We start from the raw sequence: 17,564 nt of genomic DNA on the forward strand, positions 1-17,564 counted from the left end.
ACTGTGCAAACAGTCATTACTGTATCTCACACAAAACATTTTCTCATTTTTTTTTTATATTTTGGAAAAATATAGGGGGGTGCCAACAGTGTTAAGGCCAGATTGGAAAAAAACTAGAATTTAAAGAATCTATGGATAGAAGTTAATTCCCAGATCATCCGGTAAAAGAGAGGTATGAATAAAAATGAAGCTGATAACATGGGGATAACTAACTCGTTGTTATTTCATAGGGTCACTGTTTGGAGATTAAGCTATTCATATTAAATCCCGAAATTACATTCCATCCTCCCAAAAATGAATTCATACCTCAATCATCTCGGTCATTCCAAAAGAACATGATTAATCTGTAACTGAACTTTTAGTTGGAGTTTCCATCGTCGAATTATCGTACTTTTTCCCACTAATGAGCTAATAACTTAAAAAAGTTTCGAAAGCGAAACGATACTCAACCTCGACACGAATTACGGTTTAGTTTTTTTTCGCGTTAGATGCAGCATATCGATAATTCTTGCAAAAACTGCCGTATCGATTCCCCTATACGGAGATAATTGAATTATGCCTAAGTACACCGAAGGAAATTCAGTGCCGAAGCGCGGGAACCTTGACAGAGCAAGAGGTAATTTTATATCGATATCTGATACCTTAAGTATTGACGCTATTTGAGGACAATCCTCGTTAATTAATCGGTTCGAGCTCAGTTGTGGTGAAACGCTTGTAAGGGACAATAGTTAAACGAATAAAACACCCAAAATTTTTCTCACATCGGAATAAAACAAAAACATAACAAAAGCTCTGTCGTAAAGTTGCTTCGTTGGCAAAACCAGAGCGATCATCCATCCAGCTGCTGAACCCGCTCATATCGCTTGACTCCACGACAAAAATTGTATTTTGCTAATATTCCCAAAAATACATACCCATCAATAACTGAAGAAACTAAATTACATACAGGGTGGTTCGACGAAAACTTAACACCTCAACCTCAAGGCTGTGCATCGGTCAGAAAATTTGTGCCTAGATGGCCGGATTGATGATAGCCTTGCATGAGGATGTTTATTGGCACCTAATTTCAAAAATTAAGGTAATGGATTGAAATTTCTCAATAACATAATCTTCATATATTACAACACTTTCAGTTTGTCCATTGAATGTAAAGGAGTTACTGTTTGAGCTGATACGTACACTGCGCAAAAAAATTAACGCACATTCTGAAACTCTCAATTTTAATGAAAATGAACTCTACATTGACTTTATAACTTATTTTTTATGTTCTCTCGGGAAGGTTTTGAACGAAACAAGACACATTAAATGGAAGAAAAATTCAGGATTTCACCGAATCTTATGTGAAAGAAGAAAAATGAACAATTTTCAAAATACTGAAATGCTGATAAGTGATTTAATACTTGGTATTTCCACCCCTGCGTTAATTACAGCTCGGCAACGACGGTTCATACTCAAAATGAGTGATCTTGAAATGTTCTGATCTAATCCTTCCCAGATTTCTCCGAGTTGGATTCCTAAGTCATTAAAAGTAGCTGGATGATTTTCTGAACTTCTCAGCCTTCTATTGAGGTTGTCCCAAACCTGCTCAATCGGATTGAGATCTGGACTTCTTGCTGGCCATGCCATTCGAGAGACTTCAACCTCTTCAAGGTACTCCTGAACGATGCGCACACGATGGGGTCTGGCATTATCGTCCATAAAAATGAAATTTTCACCAATGTATGGGACAAATGGCACTACATGCTCTTCAAGAATGTTCCTTATATACTTATTAGCATTCATAGCTCCATTATCAACGACCACTAGGTCTGTGCGAGCAGTCAAAGATATTCCACCCCATACCATAATCGATCCTCCCCCGAAACCAGTAGTATTCAGGAAATTGCACTGAACATATCTTTCATGTAGACGTCTGTATACAAGGGAACGTCGGTCACAATGGTAGAGGCAGAATCTAGACTCATCTGTGAAGAGAACTCTTTCCCAATCGGCCTCTTCGTAATGGATATGCTCTCTCGCAAAATTCAAACGCGCCCTTCGATGGGCTGGGGTAAGAGCTGGGCCTCTTGCCGCGATACGAGGCCTTAAATCATAGTCTCTGAGGCGATTTCTTATTGTCTGAGTGCTAATTTGCACCTCATGAATTTGCTCAGGCTGCATTTGAAGGAGGCGAGCGGTTGCAAAACGTTGTCTCAACGAAGAAACTCTCAAGTAACGTTCTTGAATGGCAGTTGTTACCCGTGGTCTACCCTGTCCTGGTCTTCGGACATTCATACCTGTCTCCCTGAATCGCTGCAACATTCTGGACACACTTGAATGGGAAACTCCAAACCTTTCTGCAATTCTTGTGTATGTCCACCCTTCTTCTCGCAAAACTACCGCTTGAGCACATTCCTCTTGGGTCAAATTGCGTTGCATAGCGATCGAGTGTAGAAAATCAAACGAAAGAAAAACTATTGATCACTAGAATTGATCGAGAACAACTGATTTTAGAATGGAGCCAATACATTCAAAATCTGATAATATCATCTTTTTTTATTCCTGCTGGGAAAAAACATCTGTATTGAAGAAAACCGTTGAAAGTGGATAACATATGCATGCATAATTCTGATAAAAATAATTATCATTGAGAACACCTTCAGTTGTAGAATAAATTTGAGATTTCCATAATGTGCGTTTATTGTTTTTGCGCAGTGTACAAGAGAATTCGACCAAATTCTCGATGTCAATCATTTCAAGTCTTCCAAAATTAACTGAAAAATACTGAAAGCAAAGTTGCCGATCTGATATTGAATGTTGCATTGTTGAAAATAAAATATGTGTTTCTAAAAATTTAGTTCTACACTTCTTTCCGTAGAAATCAAACCCTTTTTATTTAATATAAATCCACAAGCTTCACTGATTGTATTGATGAAAAACAATGACTAATAATTAACAAAGAGACTTCCTAAACAATTTTCCTTTCTTTAAATTTGAATAACGATGCATGTTAGAATGTATTTTTGGAAAACATACATTGTATTTGTTCTTTATCCCCATACTGTATTTGGAACTGAGTTGAGAACAGAAATACTACACCACTCAAGAATGTTTTGTAATGTTATAGTTTGCGCTCTTTCATTTCTTATCACGTCAATACTTATTCGGTTATAGAACTTACACTGACTTGTTAATTATAGATTGAGGGATAATTTGGGAGGAGCATGTATTTATTTTGAAATTATCATCAACCTCACCCAGAAAATTTTGTTTCTGGGTGAGGTTGAGAAAGAATGTGCTGTATAGTGTGAAAAGCAAGCCCATGGAATTAGCGAAGATCTAAAACACAGCTGCGTCAGGATTTCCATAACTTGGTGAAATGTTATTGGATAAACTAAACGAATATAAGAATCAAATATTTAAATAAGCAAAATGGCCACATCCACAATTGTGGACACCAAAAGTTTTAGATATAAGCTTTGTAAACGTTTCCATGACGAATACGGTTTTCAACATTGGTTCTTGTACCTTGACGTCACACGCTATTGCTAAAGTAAATAGACAATGTCTATTCTTATTATGATTCTATATTCTTTTCAATTCAGGTACTTTCAAGGTACTGTTAATTCGAAACACGATCGATTCTTCAAATAGCCAGAGTAAATTATTTATTTTCTCCCGCATAATACCAGAAACGACGATTGCTACTTCAATTTATGAAAGGAGTAACTTCATCAACCATTCTATCGATTCATAACAAACCGTGTTCCCATCAAACAGGAGCACAATTATTTTTTCCTGCAAGGACGTCCGTCTTACCACCCGTAAACAATTTGTAGGTCAAGTTTGTACAATTCGAATGAATGACATTATTTAAGAATTCTTGCTGAACGGCCGAATGAATTCATCAATTGAAAAAGATCGTTCAATATCTAAAAAAATAGATAAATCTGACATACCATTGTTTTTCAAAAGGAAGACTAAAATTTTGTTTCTCCATTTAAATTCATTCTGGAGAAGATTTCTAATTTGCGTATTGGCGGATTTTAGGGCAATGTACTATGGTCTTCATAAGTCTCATACTGAATGTTGCTTTCAAAAACCATTGTCTGCCATGTCTAAACGCAGATCATAAGATGATCTGCACAATATACAACGTGTCAATTTGAAAACTATTTTACACGATGAAATGAACGTTCAGTCATTGTTTAAGGACATATGCATTTTGTCCTTATAGCATGGTGAAGTTTTTGTACATTATACCAGAATAGGAGGTCAATTCTAACCTAGATCTGAACCTATCACCTCCAAATGAAAGGATTTTCACAAACAATAAATCTGTTTCACATCATTAAATATATCAAGATTTTCGTTTCGAATCGATGTAAATTGTAAATATTATACAGCTGCTGAATAAAGTATATACAAGGAAATCTCCTTGTATATACTTTATTCAGCAGCTGTATAATATTTACAATTTACATCGATTCGAAACGAAAATCTTGATATATTTAATGATGTGAAACAGATTTATTGTTTGTGAAAATCCTTTCATTGGTAAATGGGCGGAAGCTTAGGAAAGATAGAGGACACGGTGCTAAGCCGAATAACTTATATTTAAAGAGCCCATCTTTCTTCATAATAAAGATACACAGAGTTTTACTGACTTTTTCAACTTCTACAATAACCCATAACTTTCGATTCACCTTATTCGTTTTGATGATATTTGATGCGTTTATTCTTCGCAACAACTAGTTAATACTGACATAGCAATTGATTTTTCTTCAGGTCCGACCTAAAAAAAATTGATAAATACCTAGGGGTCAAAAAAACCCCATTCATATCAAAATTCTTTAAATTTAATAGGATATTCGAAAGAATTAGAAAAAACTGAAGGAGACGAAGTATTTCCCATACTTCTGCATGCGATTTCAATACTCAAAATCTAGTCAAATCTGAATATTCAGACAACTTGACCAAAATTTCAAAAAATTAAATTTCATTCGTTATTTATTAATTCTACCAATTGAATTGAATTTGAAGCCCTACAAAAGCGGCGGTCCCATATCTAATAAATAAATGTTATTGTTTTCTGTGGTAAAAATTCTTGAAATTATCACAGATTAATCCAAATACAAATCCGCTCATGTCTTGTGTTTCAAGTTTGTGACCCAAAAAATAAGGGCCTGAAGATCCAATTAAATCAGGGAAATTACTAAATACCGAATACAATAATTGTGTTTTATGAAATTTTGGTTACTGTGTTGTCTGAAAACAGTACTACAGGTCCTCGGGCTATTGAAGCTTGATATGAGTAGACTTTGTTGACCTTAGTTTATGGTTTTCGTTGGTCGCATTCAACCTTTATATTATTGAATATCATTTCTTGTAAAAAAATATTGACTAGAGATCACTCACTTGACGTCCTAGTTGTCTAATCCAATTTATTAGTTTCCCCTTGGCCGTTTGAACCAGCGGCCTTCGCTGAGCCAGAGATCGTCTCTCAGTAGGCATAACAGTTGAACCATCATAAATTGCTGATTTTCAAGTTTTTCGAGAAAAGAACTATGAATAGGTTTTGTTCAGTTTCAGGCTTCGAAAGGAAATAATGCCAATTGTATAACCGAACAGAATCATGGTTTTGAAGATAAATTAAAATACTTCAGCCATGTCATAAAGATTCGACATACATGAATACAATGATCAACACGAAAAATGTTCACAAAACATATAAAATGTTTATAACAAAGAGACTAAACGGAAAAGGTATCAAACAATTATGATCATGGATCCATTTGTGTTCATAGTTTTAGTTCCATTACTACAAAGCCAAAACTGCTAGTTGAGATACCACTAACAAAAATGAATCTGTTGATCAACTCGACCAAGCGCCTGTCTACATCCCCTGGATGTTATAGATATAGACCATAGAGAGATAGCAACTAGTTACGCAAGATAAGACTGATATTCAAACTAATTTTCGTTGTACAAGTTCGTGAATTTATCTTTTTCGTCCTTTCAAACTGCTTCCTCGATTAGTTATACTGAAACAATAGTTCTTGGTTTATCTGCAATACTTCTTTTATTCAAGCAGATCTAGTTTCGGAGAGATGCCTGCAATATTATCTCTCATCCACAATGAAATTCAAACGTCATGGAAGGTAAATGTAAATAAAGATTCGGATACCTTAGATTCCATGTGGAATCCAAAACATTTCATTTTTGGGGGAGCTGAGTATGCACCTCACGAAATAACTTTGGATTTACAGAACAGGAGTAGATTTGGATCATCCTCATTAAGTTCCTGAATCAATGGTATGTTATACGGAAGGAGTTTATATTGTTAAAGGATTCTCATGATTGTTGTGCATAAAACATCACATAATTGGACAATTTCCTAGTACTAAGATAATGATGAGAAACGATTCTATGCATTAGGTACATATGAATAAACAAAAATAAATCGATTTGAATCCGTCATGTTGACAATTTTCTTGTGGGCACTATGTATACCAGAAATGTTTGATAACATCTGGTGATGATATTTTGAACTCTATTCGATATAAATTTTTTATCAAAAAAGCTTCTCAAGATAATTATCATGATCTGATAACATACCTTTGCTAGTGAAAGCTTTTTGTCGAAATATTTCAAGAACTGGTGGAACGAAAATTTTGAGAAGTATACAGAAACTTGCAGAATTTCCTTGAGAATTAGAAAACATACACAGCATGTTAATGAATAGTTGCGGAAAAATGTAAGGGGCGATTCCTGGTCAAAAAATAATGTGGGTTTTTTAATTTTCTTTTTTGAACAGCCTCTGCTTAGATGAAGCCTCCTAAAGATAGCACATATAAAGCAAAGGTGGAAGATGATTCCAGCCTAAACGACTCACGACATATACTTGTGGATGAATTTTTTTCTCACAAACCGCTACTTTCAGCGCGAAATTAAGAGAGACCTTATTTGTTCAAAAATAATCAGGGTAAGGAAAATTAGTTTCAATATTATGATGTCGATAAGGCGAAAAGTTTCTAGCGAAACAAGTTTCAGGGGTGGCTTTTGTTTCCCCCTTGCAATTAAGGGAGAACACCACCAAAATTTTTTTGATTGCTTTTTTGCTCCCATAGAATGTCTGCTCAAGTTAATTTCTGGTGGTGCTATCTTTAGGGATCTGGGGGCTATTCTGACAAGGAATCCCCGTGAATACGTCTTAGTTACAACCTTTAGAATATGGAGGGTGAGTCTTTGACTTGAGTATATATAAATATATTTTAACATTAAATTCTTGAGATCAAAAGAAACACTTTTATTCTTCAAAATTTTTTCGATTGTTTCTAATAAAAAGATACAGCCATTTTAAGTTCTCATAATGAGCTATGGCACTTATGGAAAGCTGTTTTCTAAGCATTAAATATACCAGTTTAACCTTGGAAATACAGGGTGTCCCGGATAAGATGGAAAACATTTTAATTTGAGATAGAGAATCTTGAGGATCGCGAAAAACCCCCATATGTATCTAGGAGTTCTAGATTCTGATTTACAGGGTGTTTATCAAACCATCTCCTGAACGGAATCACCGAGGATAGCTTCCATGAGGTTCCTGAAAACTGCAATCAAATATCATTCGATTTGCAGGACCGTATCACATGCATTTGGTCAGTTCTTATAAGTTCGCGAAATCACCCTGTACAATGAATGCCATGATTTTTTTCGATATCTGCGTAAACTGTTAGATTCATTCAATCAATTCGTCAAATAATATTGCATGGCACCGTCCAGGTCTCCGAGGACTGATTTTTTTTCTTGATAGTGACAATAATCTTTTCTCTTGTGTCGATACTTAACATCCTATTCATCTCATAACGAAATGAATTGTAAATCTTAATGAATTATATCAATGAAATAACTGTACTTCTTTGAAAGCAGAGATAATTTTATTTGATATTATTTCTTATAGTAGGTACCTTTGATTTCCGGTATTCCCACTTTGGCGTTGATTTATTATGATAGATTGAATGAATAATTAATGATCTAGTATGCCGTTATTTCGAACAGACAATGAGAACCGTTTAGTTCTTGCTTTATTTTACCTATTTCCATCTAATCCACTTACTTTGTCGCCTGGAAGTATGGGTCGGTATGCGTCAAATCCGATAGTTCTGATTTTTTGCAGACTTGTTTATGATGTTGGCCTTATGAATAATCCAAGTTTGTGACCTCGAGCGCCGAACGCAACTCTGTCAAAAATCGAAAAAATCGTGTTTTTTCAAATTTTGGCGTTTATTACCCCGAAACACCAGTTTTTGAAAAAACTTTTATCAAGACGTTTTCAAAGAAGACTGAATTTGCTACAATATGATACTGGAATTGTCTCTGTGGACTCAATAGTTTCCGAGATTCACGTCCGTTTGCACCGCTTACCCTCAAATGTCTCTCTTTGCTAGGTTCCACTTAGACTTAAGTTTCACTCAAAAATCTTTTCATTTACACCGGTACCACTTAACGCAAACTCAGCCAAGGGGTACTGACATTTGGCAACGCTGTAAATTGTCGGTACACTCGGCCTACTCGAGGATTTAAAAAGAAGAAATTTTACATCAGAAATTATTTTGTATGCAACTGAACAATGAATTTTACCAAAAATACGTATGTAACTACAGAGAATTATTCACGGTGCATAATTCGCGAGTAAATTCTAATAATTTTCGGCCAATTGCAAACGGGCTTAACCGAGGGCTTAACAGTTTACGCAGATATCGAAGAAATCATGAAATTCGTTGTACAGGATGGGCAAAATTGGTTGATACCTGAACTACAACTTTTTAACCCAATGAGATAGGGAAAAATGAATGTACCATTCATGTCGTCTTTTTTCGAGAAACTAATAATGCCATCAACTACATTCCTCTATCTTATTTTGTTTTTGAGTTATAGGCAAAAATTGAAATTTGGGCGATTTAAACATTGGTCATTATCTCCCTTTCTGTTTGTGCTAGGATGTTGAAATGAAATTATTATACACTTTTTTGATAACAATCCAGTGGCGTACTCTGATTTTTCCCTTCAGGTTTATTTGCTGAGCTATAACATAAAGTTGTATTTTTTCTTTTGAAAACAGTAGTTTAAAATGACTTAGAATTTTCAAATTGCGCGGTTTTTTTCGAGGATAAATAAAATATAGTTGGCGCACTGAATTCGTCTGGGTATTTTGACAATCAAAAAGTGTGATGAATGACATTTATAAAAATGGCTTCATACACGAGACAACAACGCGTTCAAATTGTTGAATTATTTTGTGAAAATCAGCGTTCTGTGAAAAGTGTTTTTAGAAAATTACGTGAATTTTATGGTTTACATAATCGTCCATCTGAAAGTACTATTGGTAGAATTATTGAGAAATTTCAACAGACCGGTTCGGTGGAATATCAAGAAAGTAAAAAATACAGTCGTAGGGGTCGTTCACAAGAAAATATTGGTTTGGTTCGTGAAAGTGTTGCTGAAGACCCTGAAATGTCCATTAGACGATGTTCACAACAAGTTGGACTCAGTGAGTCCACAACATGGCGTATTTTACACAAGGATTTAGGTTTGAAGGCATATAAAGTTCAAATAGCACAGGAACTAAAGCCATTAGATCATTTAAAACGGCGTTCATTTGTCAATTTCATCAATGAACAACCAGCTGATTTTTCTTAAAAAATAATGTTTTCCGATGAGGCACATTTTCAACTTGGTGGCTATGTTAATAAACAAAATTGTCGTATCTGGGGTGAGGAAAATCCACGAATTATTCATGAGAAACCTATGTATCCTAAACGAGTCACTGTTTGGTGTGCATTATGATCAGGTGGTGTAATTGGACCTTACTTCTTTGAAAATGCTGCTGGTGAAGCTGTAACTGTCAATGGTGATCGATACCGTAGGATGATAATCGAATTTTTGTGGCCTGAATAAATGAATATTGATCTAGAGGTCATTTGGTTTCAACAGCATGGCGCAACACCTCACTTTTCAAATGACACAATTCATTAATTGAGACAAAAATTTGCTGGACGAGCAATCTCCAGAAACGGTGATGTCAATTGGCCACCAAGATCATGTGATTTGACGCCGTTGGATTATTTTCTTTGGGGTTATGTGAAAAGCCAGGTCTATAAGAATAATCCACAATCGATTCCTGAACTGAAGGATGAAATTATTCGTGTCATTAGTGAGATTGAGCCTCAATTATGCCAAAATGTCATTGAAAATTTTAACAAAAGAGTGGACGTCTGTAGAGCTGCAAGAGGAGGCAGATATTATTTCTCGTACATAAATGTCATAACTGATACTTAAATTACCAATGAAAAGTTTTTGGAAAAGAATGCAAATTATGTGTTTTATTTATACTTAAAAAAACCCGCGTAATTTGAAACACCCTCAGTCTTTCTAAGTCATTTTAAACTACTGTTTTCATAAGAAAAAATACATCTTTATGTTATAGCTCAGCAAATATACCCGTTGAAAAAAATCATAGTACGCCACTGGATTGCTATCAAAAAAGTGTCTGCATAATGTTTTCATTTCAACATCCTAGCTTAAACAGATACGAAGATGATGACCAAAGTTGAAATTTTAATTTTGACCTATAACTCGAAAACAAAAGAAGATAGAGTAATGCAGTTGATTATTAGTTTCTCGAAAAAGGACGACCGTAATGTGCCATGCATTTTCCTCTATCTCGTTGGGTTGAAAAAGTTGTAATTCAGGTATCACTGATTTTGAGCACCCTGCACAGGGTGATTTCGCGAACTTTTAAGAACTGTCCAAATTTTTCATGATCACGGTTTATTCTATACCAGAAATAAGTGAGAAGAAATAAATATGTGGGGGATTTTTACCAAAATCGGAGGTGGAAATTTTGCAGAACCAAAGCTCAAATTAGCTGAATGCAGTTTCTCCATCGACTGTTTTGTAGAAATTGCGCAATAAATTCAGTACAGTATAGGGTTTTTTGAAAAAAAATTCAAAAGGAGATACCTATATGAAGAGTCGCTTTATGCATCAGCGATATACCTCGAAAGCCACTCCATGAAAGACGCACACAAAACAGCTTTTCCAATTTATTCAAGAAACTCATTACTGATTGAATACCATCATCATTGATGTAAACAATCTTGAGCTTAGTGGATTGTTCACAAGTTTTCAAATGCAACCTTGGCACAATATCGATAGAATAAGTTACCCCTTCTATTAATCTTTTCCGTTAATTTCTAACCAATATTTCGATAACATTAATTTTGTAGATGATTCTAATTTCACTTCCTGCTCATTAGTTGATGACAATACACAAAGAAGTACTCAATTCTATCTGGCACTCAACTAATGAAAAGGAATCGTTACGACACCTTCGAGGTATGCAAACAGAATACGATCAATAGGATAGGGTAGAGAAAAACAGCAGTTGTACACAACGTATTCTTGGAAAGAAAAGAAATTCCTGGATAATAAAGGTTGTATAAATGATACCCCGGAAGAAGAAGAAGAAGGATCACCCATCGAGATGTGTTATTGGGCTGTAGATCAAACTACGGAAATAGAAATGGCGCAATGTTAATTTGAACCGGAGCGTAAAGGGCGTTTCTTTGAAGTCTACATTCGGAGGTCGTTTTGAGCGATTCTCTTTTCCCCCCTTTTGTGTCCATTATTTTTAATGAAACTATCCATGCACGTTAGACCTAAATACGAAAAGTACCGTAGATCAATGAAGGAAAAGGATGTTGTTGGACTGTAGCTCAAAGCTTTTCCAGAAAACGTCCGTTGGCAGAGAAACATTCTAGTTTCTTTCCAGCAGCAACTTCCAAGTAAACCAGGTGATTGTGTCACAGCAGGACAAGGGGTCTCTATGCTCCAGTGTTCGCTAATTCATAACTATTGATAATGCAGCCTGGGCAATCCTCCAAGGCGCCGGAAAATAAATTGGAGGCGCTCAAAATTTTGTATCCAAATATTTGCGCAGTACAGTTAGCTGTACAAGCATATTTTCACGTCTAAAATCATCAGGAATGTGATGTTTGTATTTCCCAATAACAGAAAGAATGTTTCACCATTTCGAACATCTATCTATACATTATCCCGAGCATTATCCTGTAAACAAATGATGACTTCCCTTCCAAGATACAGCCTTTGGAAGGCGATGGCGAGTTGACAGTTTTAAAAGTCATGAAACTATACATAATATGAAGCACTAAGAAGATGTTACTCACACAATTTTTTTAGATCTCATAACTTTATTATTAGGGGTTGAAATTAACAACTCCTTATGATTTTCCTTTGAAACTTGTTGTCGTGAGTTAGATTTTCGAAAAATAAAATTCTCTTATGGTTTCCCATTCAATTCTGGAGAAAAAAGTCTCTCCCAAAATTTCGATACAGTCGATACTTTTCTCGAAATAAATAAAAACTTTGAAACTGTTCTGATTACTGTTCATTCCATTTTATCGTATATGCTCCATAGAATGACTACCTCCCTCTAAAATTCATATTGTTATATTCAACCCCTCATAATAAAATTATGAGACTGAAAAAAATGTTTGGGTAACATCTACTTGGTGCTTCATATTATGTATCGTTTTATGACTCAGTCTTTTTTAGAACCCGTAAAAAGAATTAAAATCTCTCAACTCGTCATCGCCTTCCAAAGGCTGTGTCTTGGAAGGGAGGTCGATTACAAAAAAAATTATAGAAACTACCCCTGCTTATTTTCATCGAGGAATCATCTCTCTAAGTCCTTCGCATTTGTTTGCAGACATCCTGTATATCGAAATTTACGATTTACGAAAATATAAACATTTTGGGGCATAGCATTTAAAATAACCAAGATATCTTGATAGCTTGTAGGTATAGTTGTTATTTGGTAACATATGAGAGGAGAGTTGGCAAACCTTTTGAATCCATAACCACCTTAAAGCCCACAAGAAAATTCACAACGGAATTAGAAAAGAAGAATGAACTTTCTTCTAGATGTTCATTAAAAAATATTGAATCATTTCAAAACATGTGGTCTCGCATGTGGTGACGCAAAAGAATATTGTATATCATTATTTCTATTCAAACCACCAACTACGTTTGAAAAAGGGTATTCATTACTAACTACCTAAAAAAAACGGATCAATGGAATATACAGGGTGAGTCTTTGACTCGTACAAATAATTAAACAATAGATTCTTGATTCTTATTAGGTCAAAAGAAACACTTTTTTCCTATATCATTTTTTCCGATTCGGCCCTGATAAAAAGATTTTTAGTTTTCATGAGCTGTGCCATCTTCGGAAAACAGAATTACCTTCAAAAAAACTGGCTCAATCTGTGACACTGCATATCTGTGGATCTTTTAAACAGAGTTGTATTCAGCCAAAGTAACGAATTTTTAAAATTTCACAGATTGTTACTTTTTAATTTTGAATATCACTCGAAAACTGCACATTATACGAAAAAATATGAAGAATACTTTTATTTTACCAAACGTTCAAATATTCTGCATGACCATAAATGAGAAAATCTGCACACAAGGACAAAATATGAAGAATATATAGATTACAAAGATCCCAACCAGCAGATCATGAATGTTAGACAATAGATTGCATGATAGATTGGAATAAAATAAAAATATTGATGGCACAGCCTGATGTTAATTAACATTAAGACGTCAACAGGTATTTCATTAAATAAAGAAAATAATTTTGCTAACTTTTTGGAATAGACTATAATTGGTACAGAAATAGGTAGAACCGTATGAAGTGAATAATTCTTTATGAATTAAGAAAATTTCATTATGACGAAAGCATTCTTCAGAAGAAGGATTCTGAACATTTTTATGATATCGATTCGTTGTTTGGCAACATTATTTATAAAAAATGTTCCTGACAAATACTATACGTAATTTGTATTTTTATTTCTTGTGTTTCATACATTCGAAGGAGAAAATCCAAAATAAGTTCGAAGAAAAATTCAAGCAATTCACAAAATAATTTTCAATCAACAGGTTCATTAATTCAGTAGGAGTTGAATTTTAATTTTTTTCACACTATAATACAGTCAGCTCAATCAAGGAATAGAACGTTCAGATAGAGTGGCGACAAGCTCTCTGCCACATGACACGGACGATTCGAGTTCAAATCTTGCTAGGATTAAAAATTTTCAATGATTAATGTTGCAATAATTCGGAAGACTTCGGAATGCATGTATCTCATGTTCAAATTTTGAAGCATTTTCCGCATGTAACTATTCAATTGAATCCTGAAACCATAGAGATTACGGAAGAAAAGCAGGTTTCGTATTTCTTAGGTGAAGAAACTCTAAACTCATATAATCAAGTATGTCGAACGAAATGGCATGGATTTAAGGCAAAAATTTTTTTTTTGCAAAATCACCAACTATTCGATCACAATTGGCACTTAAAATTCCAATTCGAAACTACGTAATTACTCTCTTCACCTAGTGAGTTCTGCCCCCCCGATTATTGCTCGTCATTGAGCACCAGTAACATCTCCACAGAGTATCGCGCGGAACCTGCGGCGGCATAAAACTGAGCCAACGACGGAGCTAGACGGCGTCGCATGGCAGAATCCGCCGAGCACTGACCTACTGCCTGCAGATCCAGCGAGCGCAACCCGTTCAGATGTTGAAGAAGGATGATGCCCGGAGTCTAGAGACCGAGCTGAGCCTTAATCTCAAAAAACTATTTGTGGAAATTCACCCACCGAGACGAGTTTTCTTTACGACATTCTTAATACTTATTGCTCTGTTAATGGCAGAGACTTCCGTGTCATAAAAATTCCAAAGATGGAAGAGCATCGTCCCCATGGTCAGTGAATTTGAAAGAGAAAATAATGCAAGTTAGAAAAAAGGATTGTTGGATTGGCTGGAACTACTTGAAGCTTCCTTCGACTGCAGAGTGGAAAGTTCTCAGATTCCAAAACACGATCTCTGCTTTTTTTTCTTCTGTTTACAGTTGCCACCTTTTTGAGGTGATCACCATAAATCGATATGATATGAGATATGAGAAATTATCTCAAATAATTTTCTTCTGACTAAAAATCTCAGCTATAGCATTGATTCAGCAAATTGGGAAAAATGAATCGGTTTTAGATAAAACGACAAATATTACTGGAAGTAAAAGTAAATATTCAAAAAAGTTTGAGAAAAGACAATTCTAGTTGCCACAGAAGTGGTATTGTTCACGACAATCAAGGATATATACATCCTATGTGGATTTAAGCAAGGCCTTCGACTCGGTGAATCGGAGTGCGCTATGGAAAATCATGGGACGCCTTGGAGTACCCGAAATTTTTTCAGCAATGTGTAAAAGCCTCTGTACCAACAACACCGCTAGAATACAGCATAATGGCTCTACAAACGACCATTTCTTAACCAACTCTGGAATAAAACAAGGCTGCGTGTTAGCGTCTTTACTGTTCAATATTTTCGCCATAGCTGCCTCGATAATTGCTGACATGAGTATGCCTGCAAGAGGTGTTGGAATAAGATTCAGATTTGATGGAGGCCTCTTTAACCTCAAGTGCCTCAGAGCAAAAACCCGTACAGAGATTATCACGGAACTTCACTATGCAGACAACTGCGCACTTACCGCTAGCAGCCCAGAGGATCTACAGATAATGTTAGACACCTATAAACATATATACGAAGCTTTCGGCCTTAGACTCAACATTGGCAAAACCAAAATCCTGGCAAGTCCGCCAGGAAGCTTTTAATCAGATATCAGCCTGAACGCTTGGGGGATGAAACTCTAGAACAGGTCGAGCAGTTCAAATGCTTGGGAAGCTTCATAAACACTAGGGCAAAGATTATAGAGTAGAAAGATGGGAAACGAGGCGACTAAAGCGATTTGAGCGACATCTGTGTGTCACGCGTGTTTTTAAAACGCTAGGACTGGTTAAAATATTAATTTGAGTGCCATTTGCAGAAATATATGACATTTTTTAAGATTCCAGACGTCAATTTTGATCAAAGAGGTTTTGAATGTTTTGATTCTCATTCCGCTTTTTGTTTATCTGGCTCGTTCTAGTTGCAGATTTTTGGAGTTTTTTGTCTTATTTCTTCGTGAAAACATCAAAATATTGTTCAAAAATTATTGAATGGTGAAGAACGGTGGATCAAATAATAAAATGTATTTTACGTGATTAAGTTTTTCACTCAACTAAGGAAAATGGAAGCGTAAGTATTAAAAGTCGTAACATGTGAATCGGTCATTCATTGATTCTTATTTTCAGTGCTCCGAAGTGGATAAAATTCTCAGGGCTTGTAGACAATTACTTCAGCAAACACTACTAACTACACCATGTGCAATGAACATTTTACTGCAGGTCAATTGAGAACTGTTCATCGACGTAAATTGTTGTATGCAGAAAGCATCCCTTGCATGAACGGCCTATTAAGTGGAAATGATGATCTTTATAGGTCCATTCAATGATTCTCAATTGCTACTCTTTCAATATATTCAGAAATGCAGAGGTTTTATTGATTTCCATTTGGGAACCAAGCGACTGTCAAATTGTTTAGAAAGTCAAAGTTTTATGAAACCTGCTGTGAGTGTTTTGTTCATTCATTAATCAATTTGTATATTGTGTCATGAAGAGACCATATCATAGGGAAATCATAAAAAAAGCACCAAGAAACTATACTGACATACAGGTCTTGCATATGTCTGTAAGGTTTTTTTTAAGTGTGGTTCTGAAAATTCTTTAAATAATACCTACATATGTAAGTAACTAGAATATGTGTGCTATGATGGTTTATTGAATATTGGTTCATATTAATTTCTGATATATGTATATTTTACAAATTCAACTAAGTTCATTAATTCAGAACAACCTATTGTACAGAAACAACACCTTCGACGTATAGCAGATCTAGTAAATTTTTTATGAATTGTAAATAAACATATAGCACATCCAACAGCGTTTTTCGTTGATATCAATTGATTCCAAACAATATTTAGATGAAAACTAACATCCTGGTCACAAAGCAAAACCATACTTTTGTTTTGTCGCTCAGGATGTTTGCTTTCTGATAGAAACAAAGTCAATATTGGAATGCAATACGAGAAATAGAATTCGAATTTCGCGCCCCTCAATCAAAAAACAGAAAACTGTTATCAAAAAGTTTTCCTGTATTGACAGTGCGTTTTTAGCGCCATCTCATTGTCACGCGTGTTTTCACTGGCCAAAATGTAGTCTGTTTTTAGTACTAGCGATATGAGGGCGTTTCCTATCTTTCTACTCTATAATCTTTGCACTAGGGCTAACCTGGACACGGAAATACACAACCGTATCAATTCAGCATCACGGGCATTCTGGAAGCTAAAAGACAGAGTTTTTCAAAATTACGACCTCAATTTGAAGACCAAGACAGCTGTTTACAAAGCAGTGGTCCTCCCAACGCTTCTTTACGAAAGCAGAAGCTGGACTACCTACAGGCCACACATTAAACAGCTTGAACAAACGCAACAACGTCATCTAAGACAAATAATGCACATCAGATAGTTCCACAAAGTTTCAAATGCAAAAGTCTTGCAGCGACCGA

General features: G+C 35.4%; 1 protein-coding gene across 3 annotated transcripts in view; it reads right to left on the reverse strand.

The window, feature by feature from the left end:
* Positions 1 to 17,564, reverse strand: part of LOC123320214 (anion exchange protein 3) — a 254,710-nt gene that overhangs the window by 160,843 nt on the left and 76,303 nt on the right. Inside the window, exon 1 of one of the 3 annotated variants that reach the window (XM_044907448.1) lies at positions 5,398 to 5,532. The exons of the other annotated variants lie outside the window; for them this stretch is intronic. Within the exon in view, the coding sequence (XP_044763383.1) occupies positions 5,398 to 5,493 (96 nt within the window). The 5' untranslated portion in view covers positions 5,494 to 5,532. Of the gene's footprint in view, positions 1 to 5,397; positions 5,533 to 17,564 lie in introns of those variants that run through there. 3 annotated transcript variants of the gene reach the window in all.

Source organism: Coccinella septempunctata, chromosome 1, assembly GCF_907165205.1.
Source record: "Coccinella septempunctata chromosome 1, icCocSept1.1, whole genome shotgun sequence".
Lineage (NCBI taxonomy): Eukaryota > Metazoa > Arthropoda > Insecta > Coleoptera > Coccinellidae > Coccinella > Coccinella septempunctata.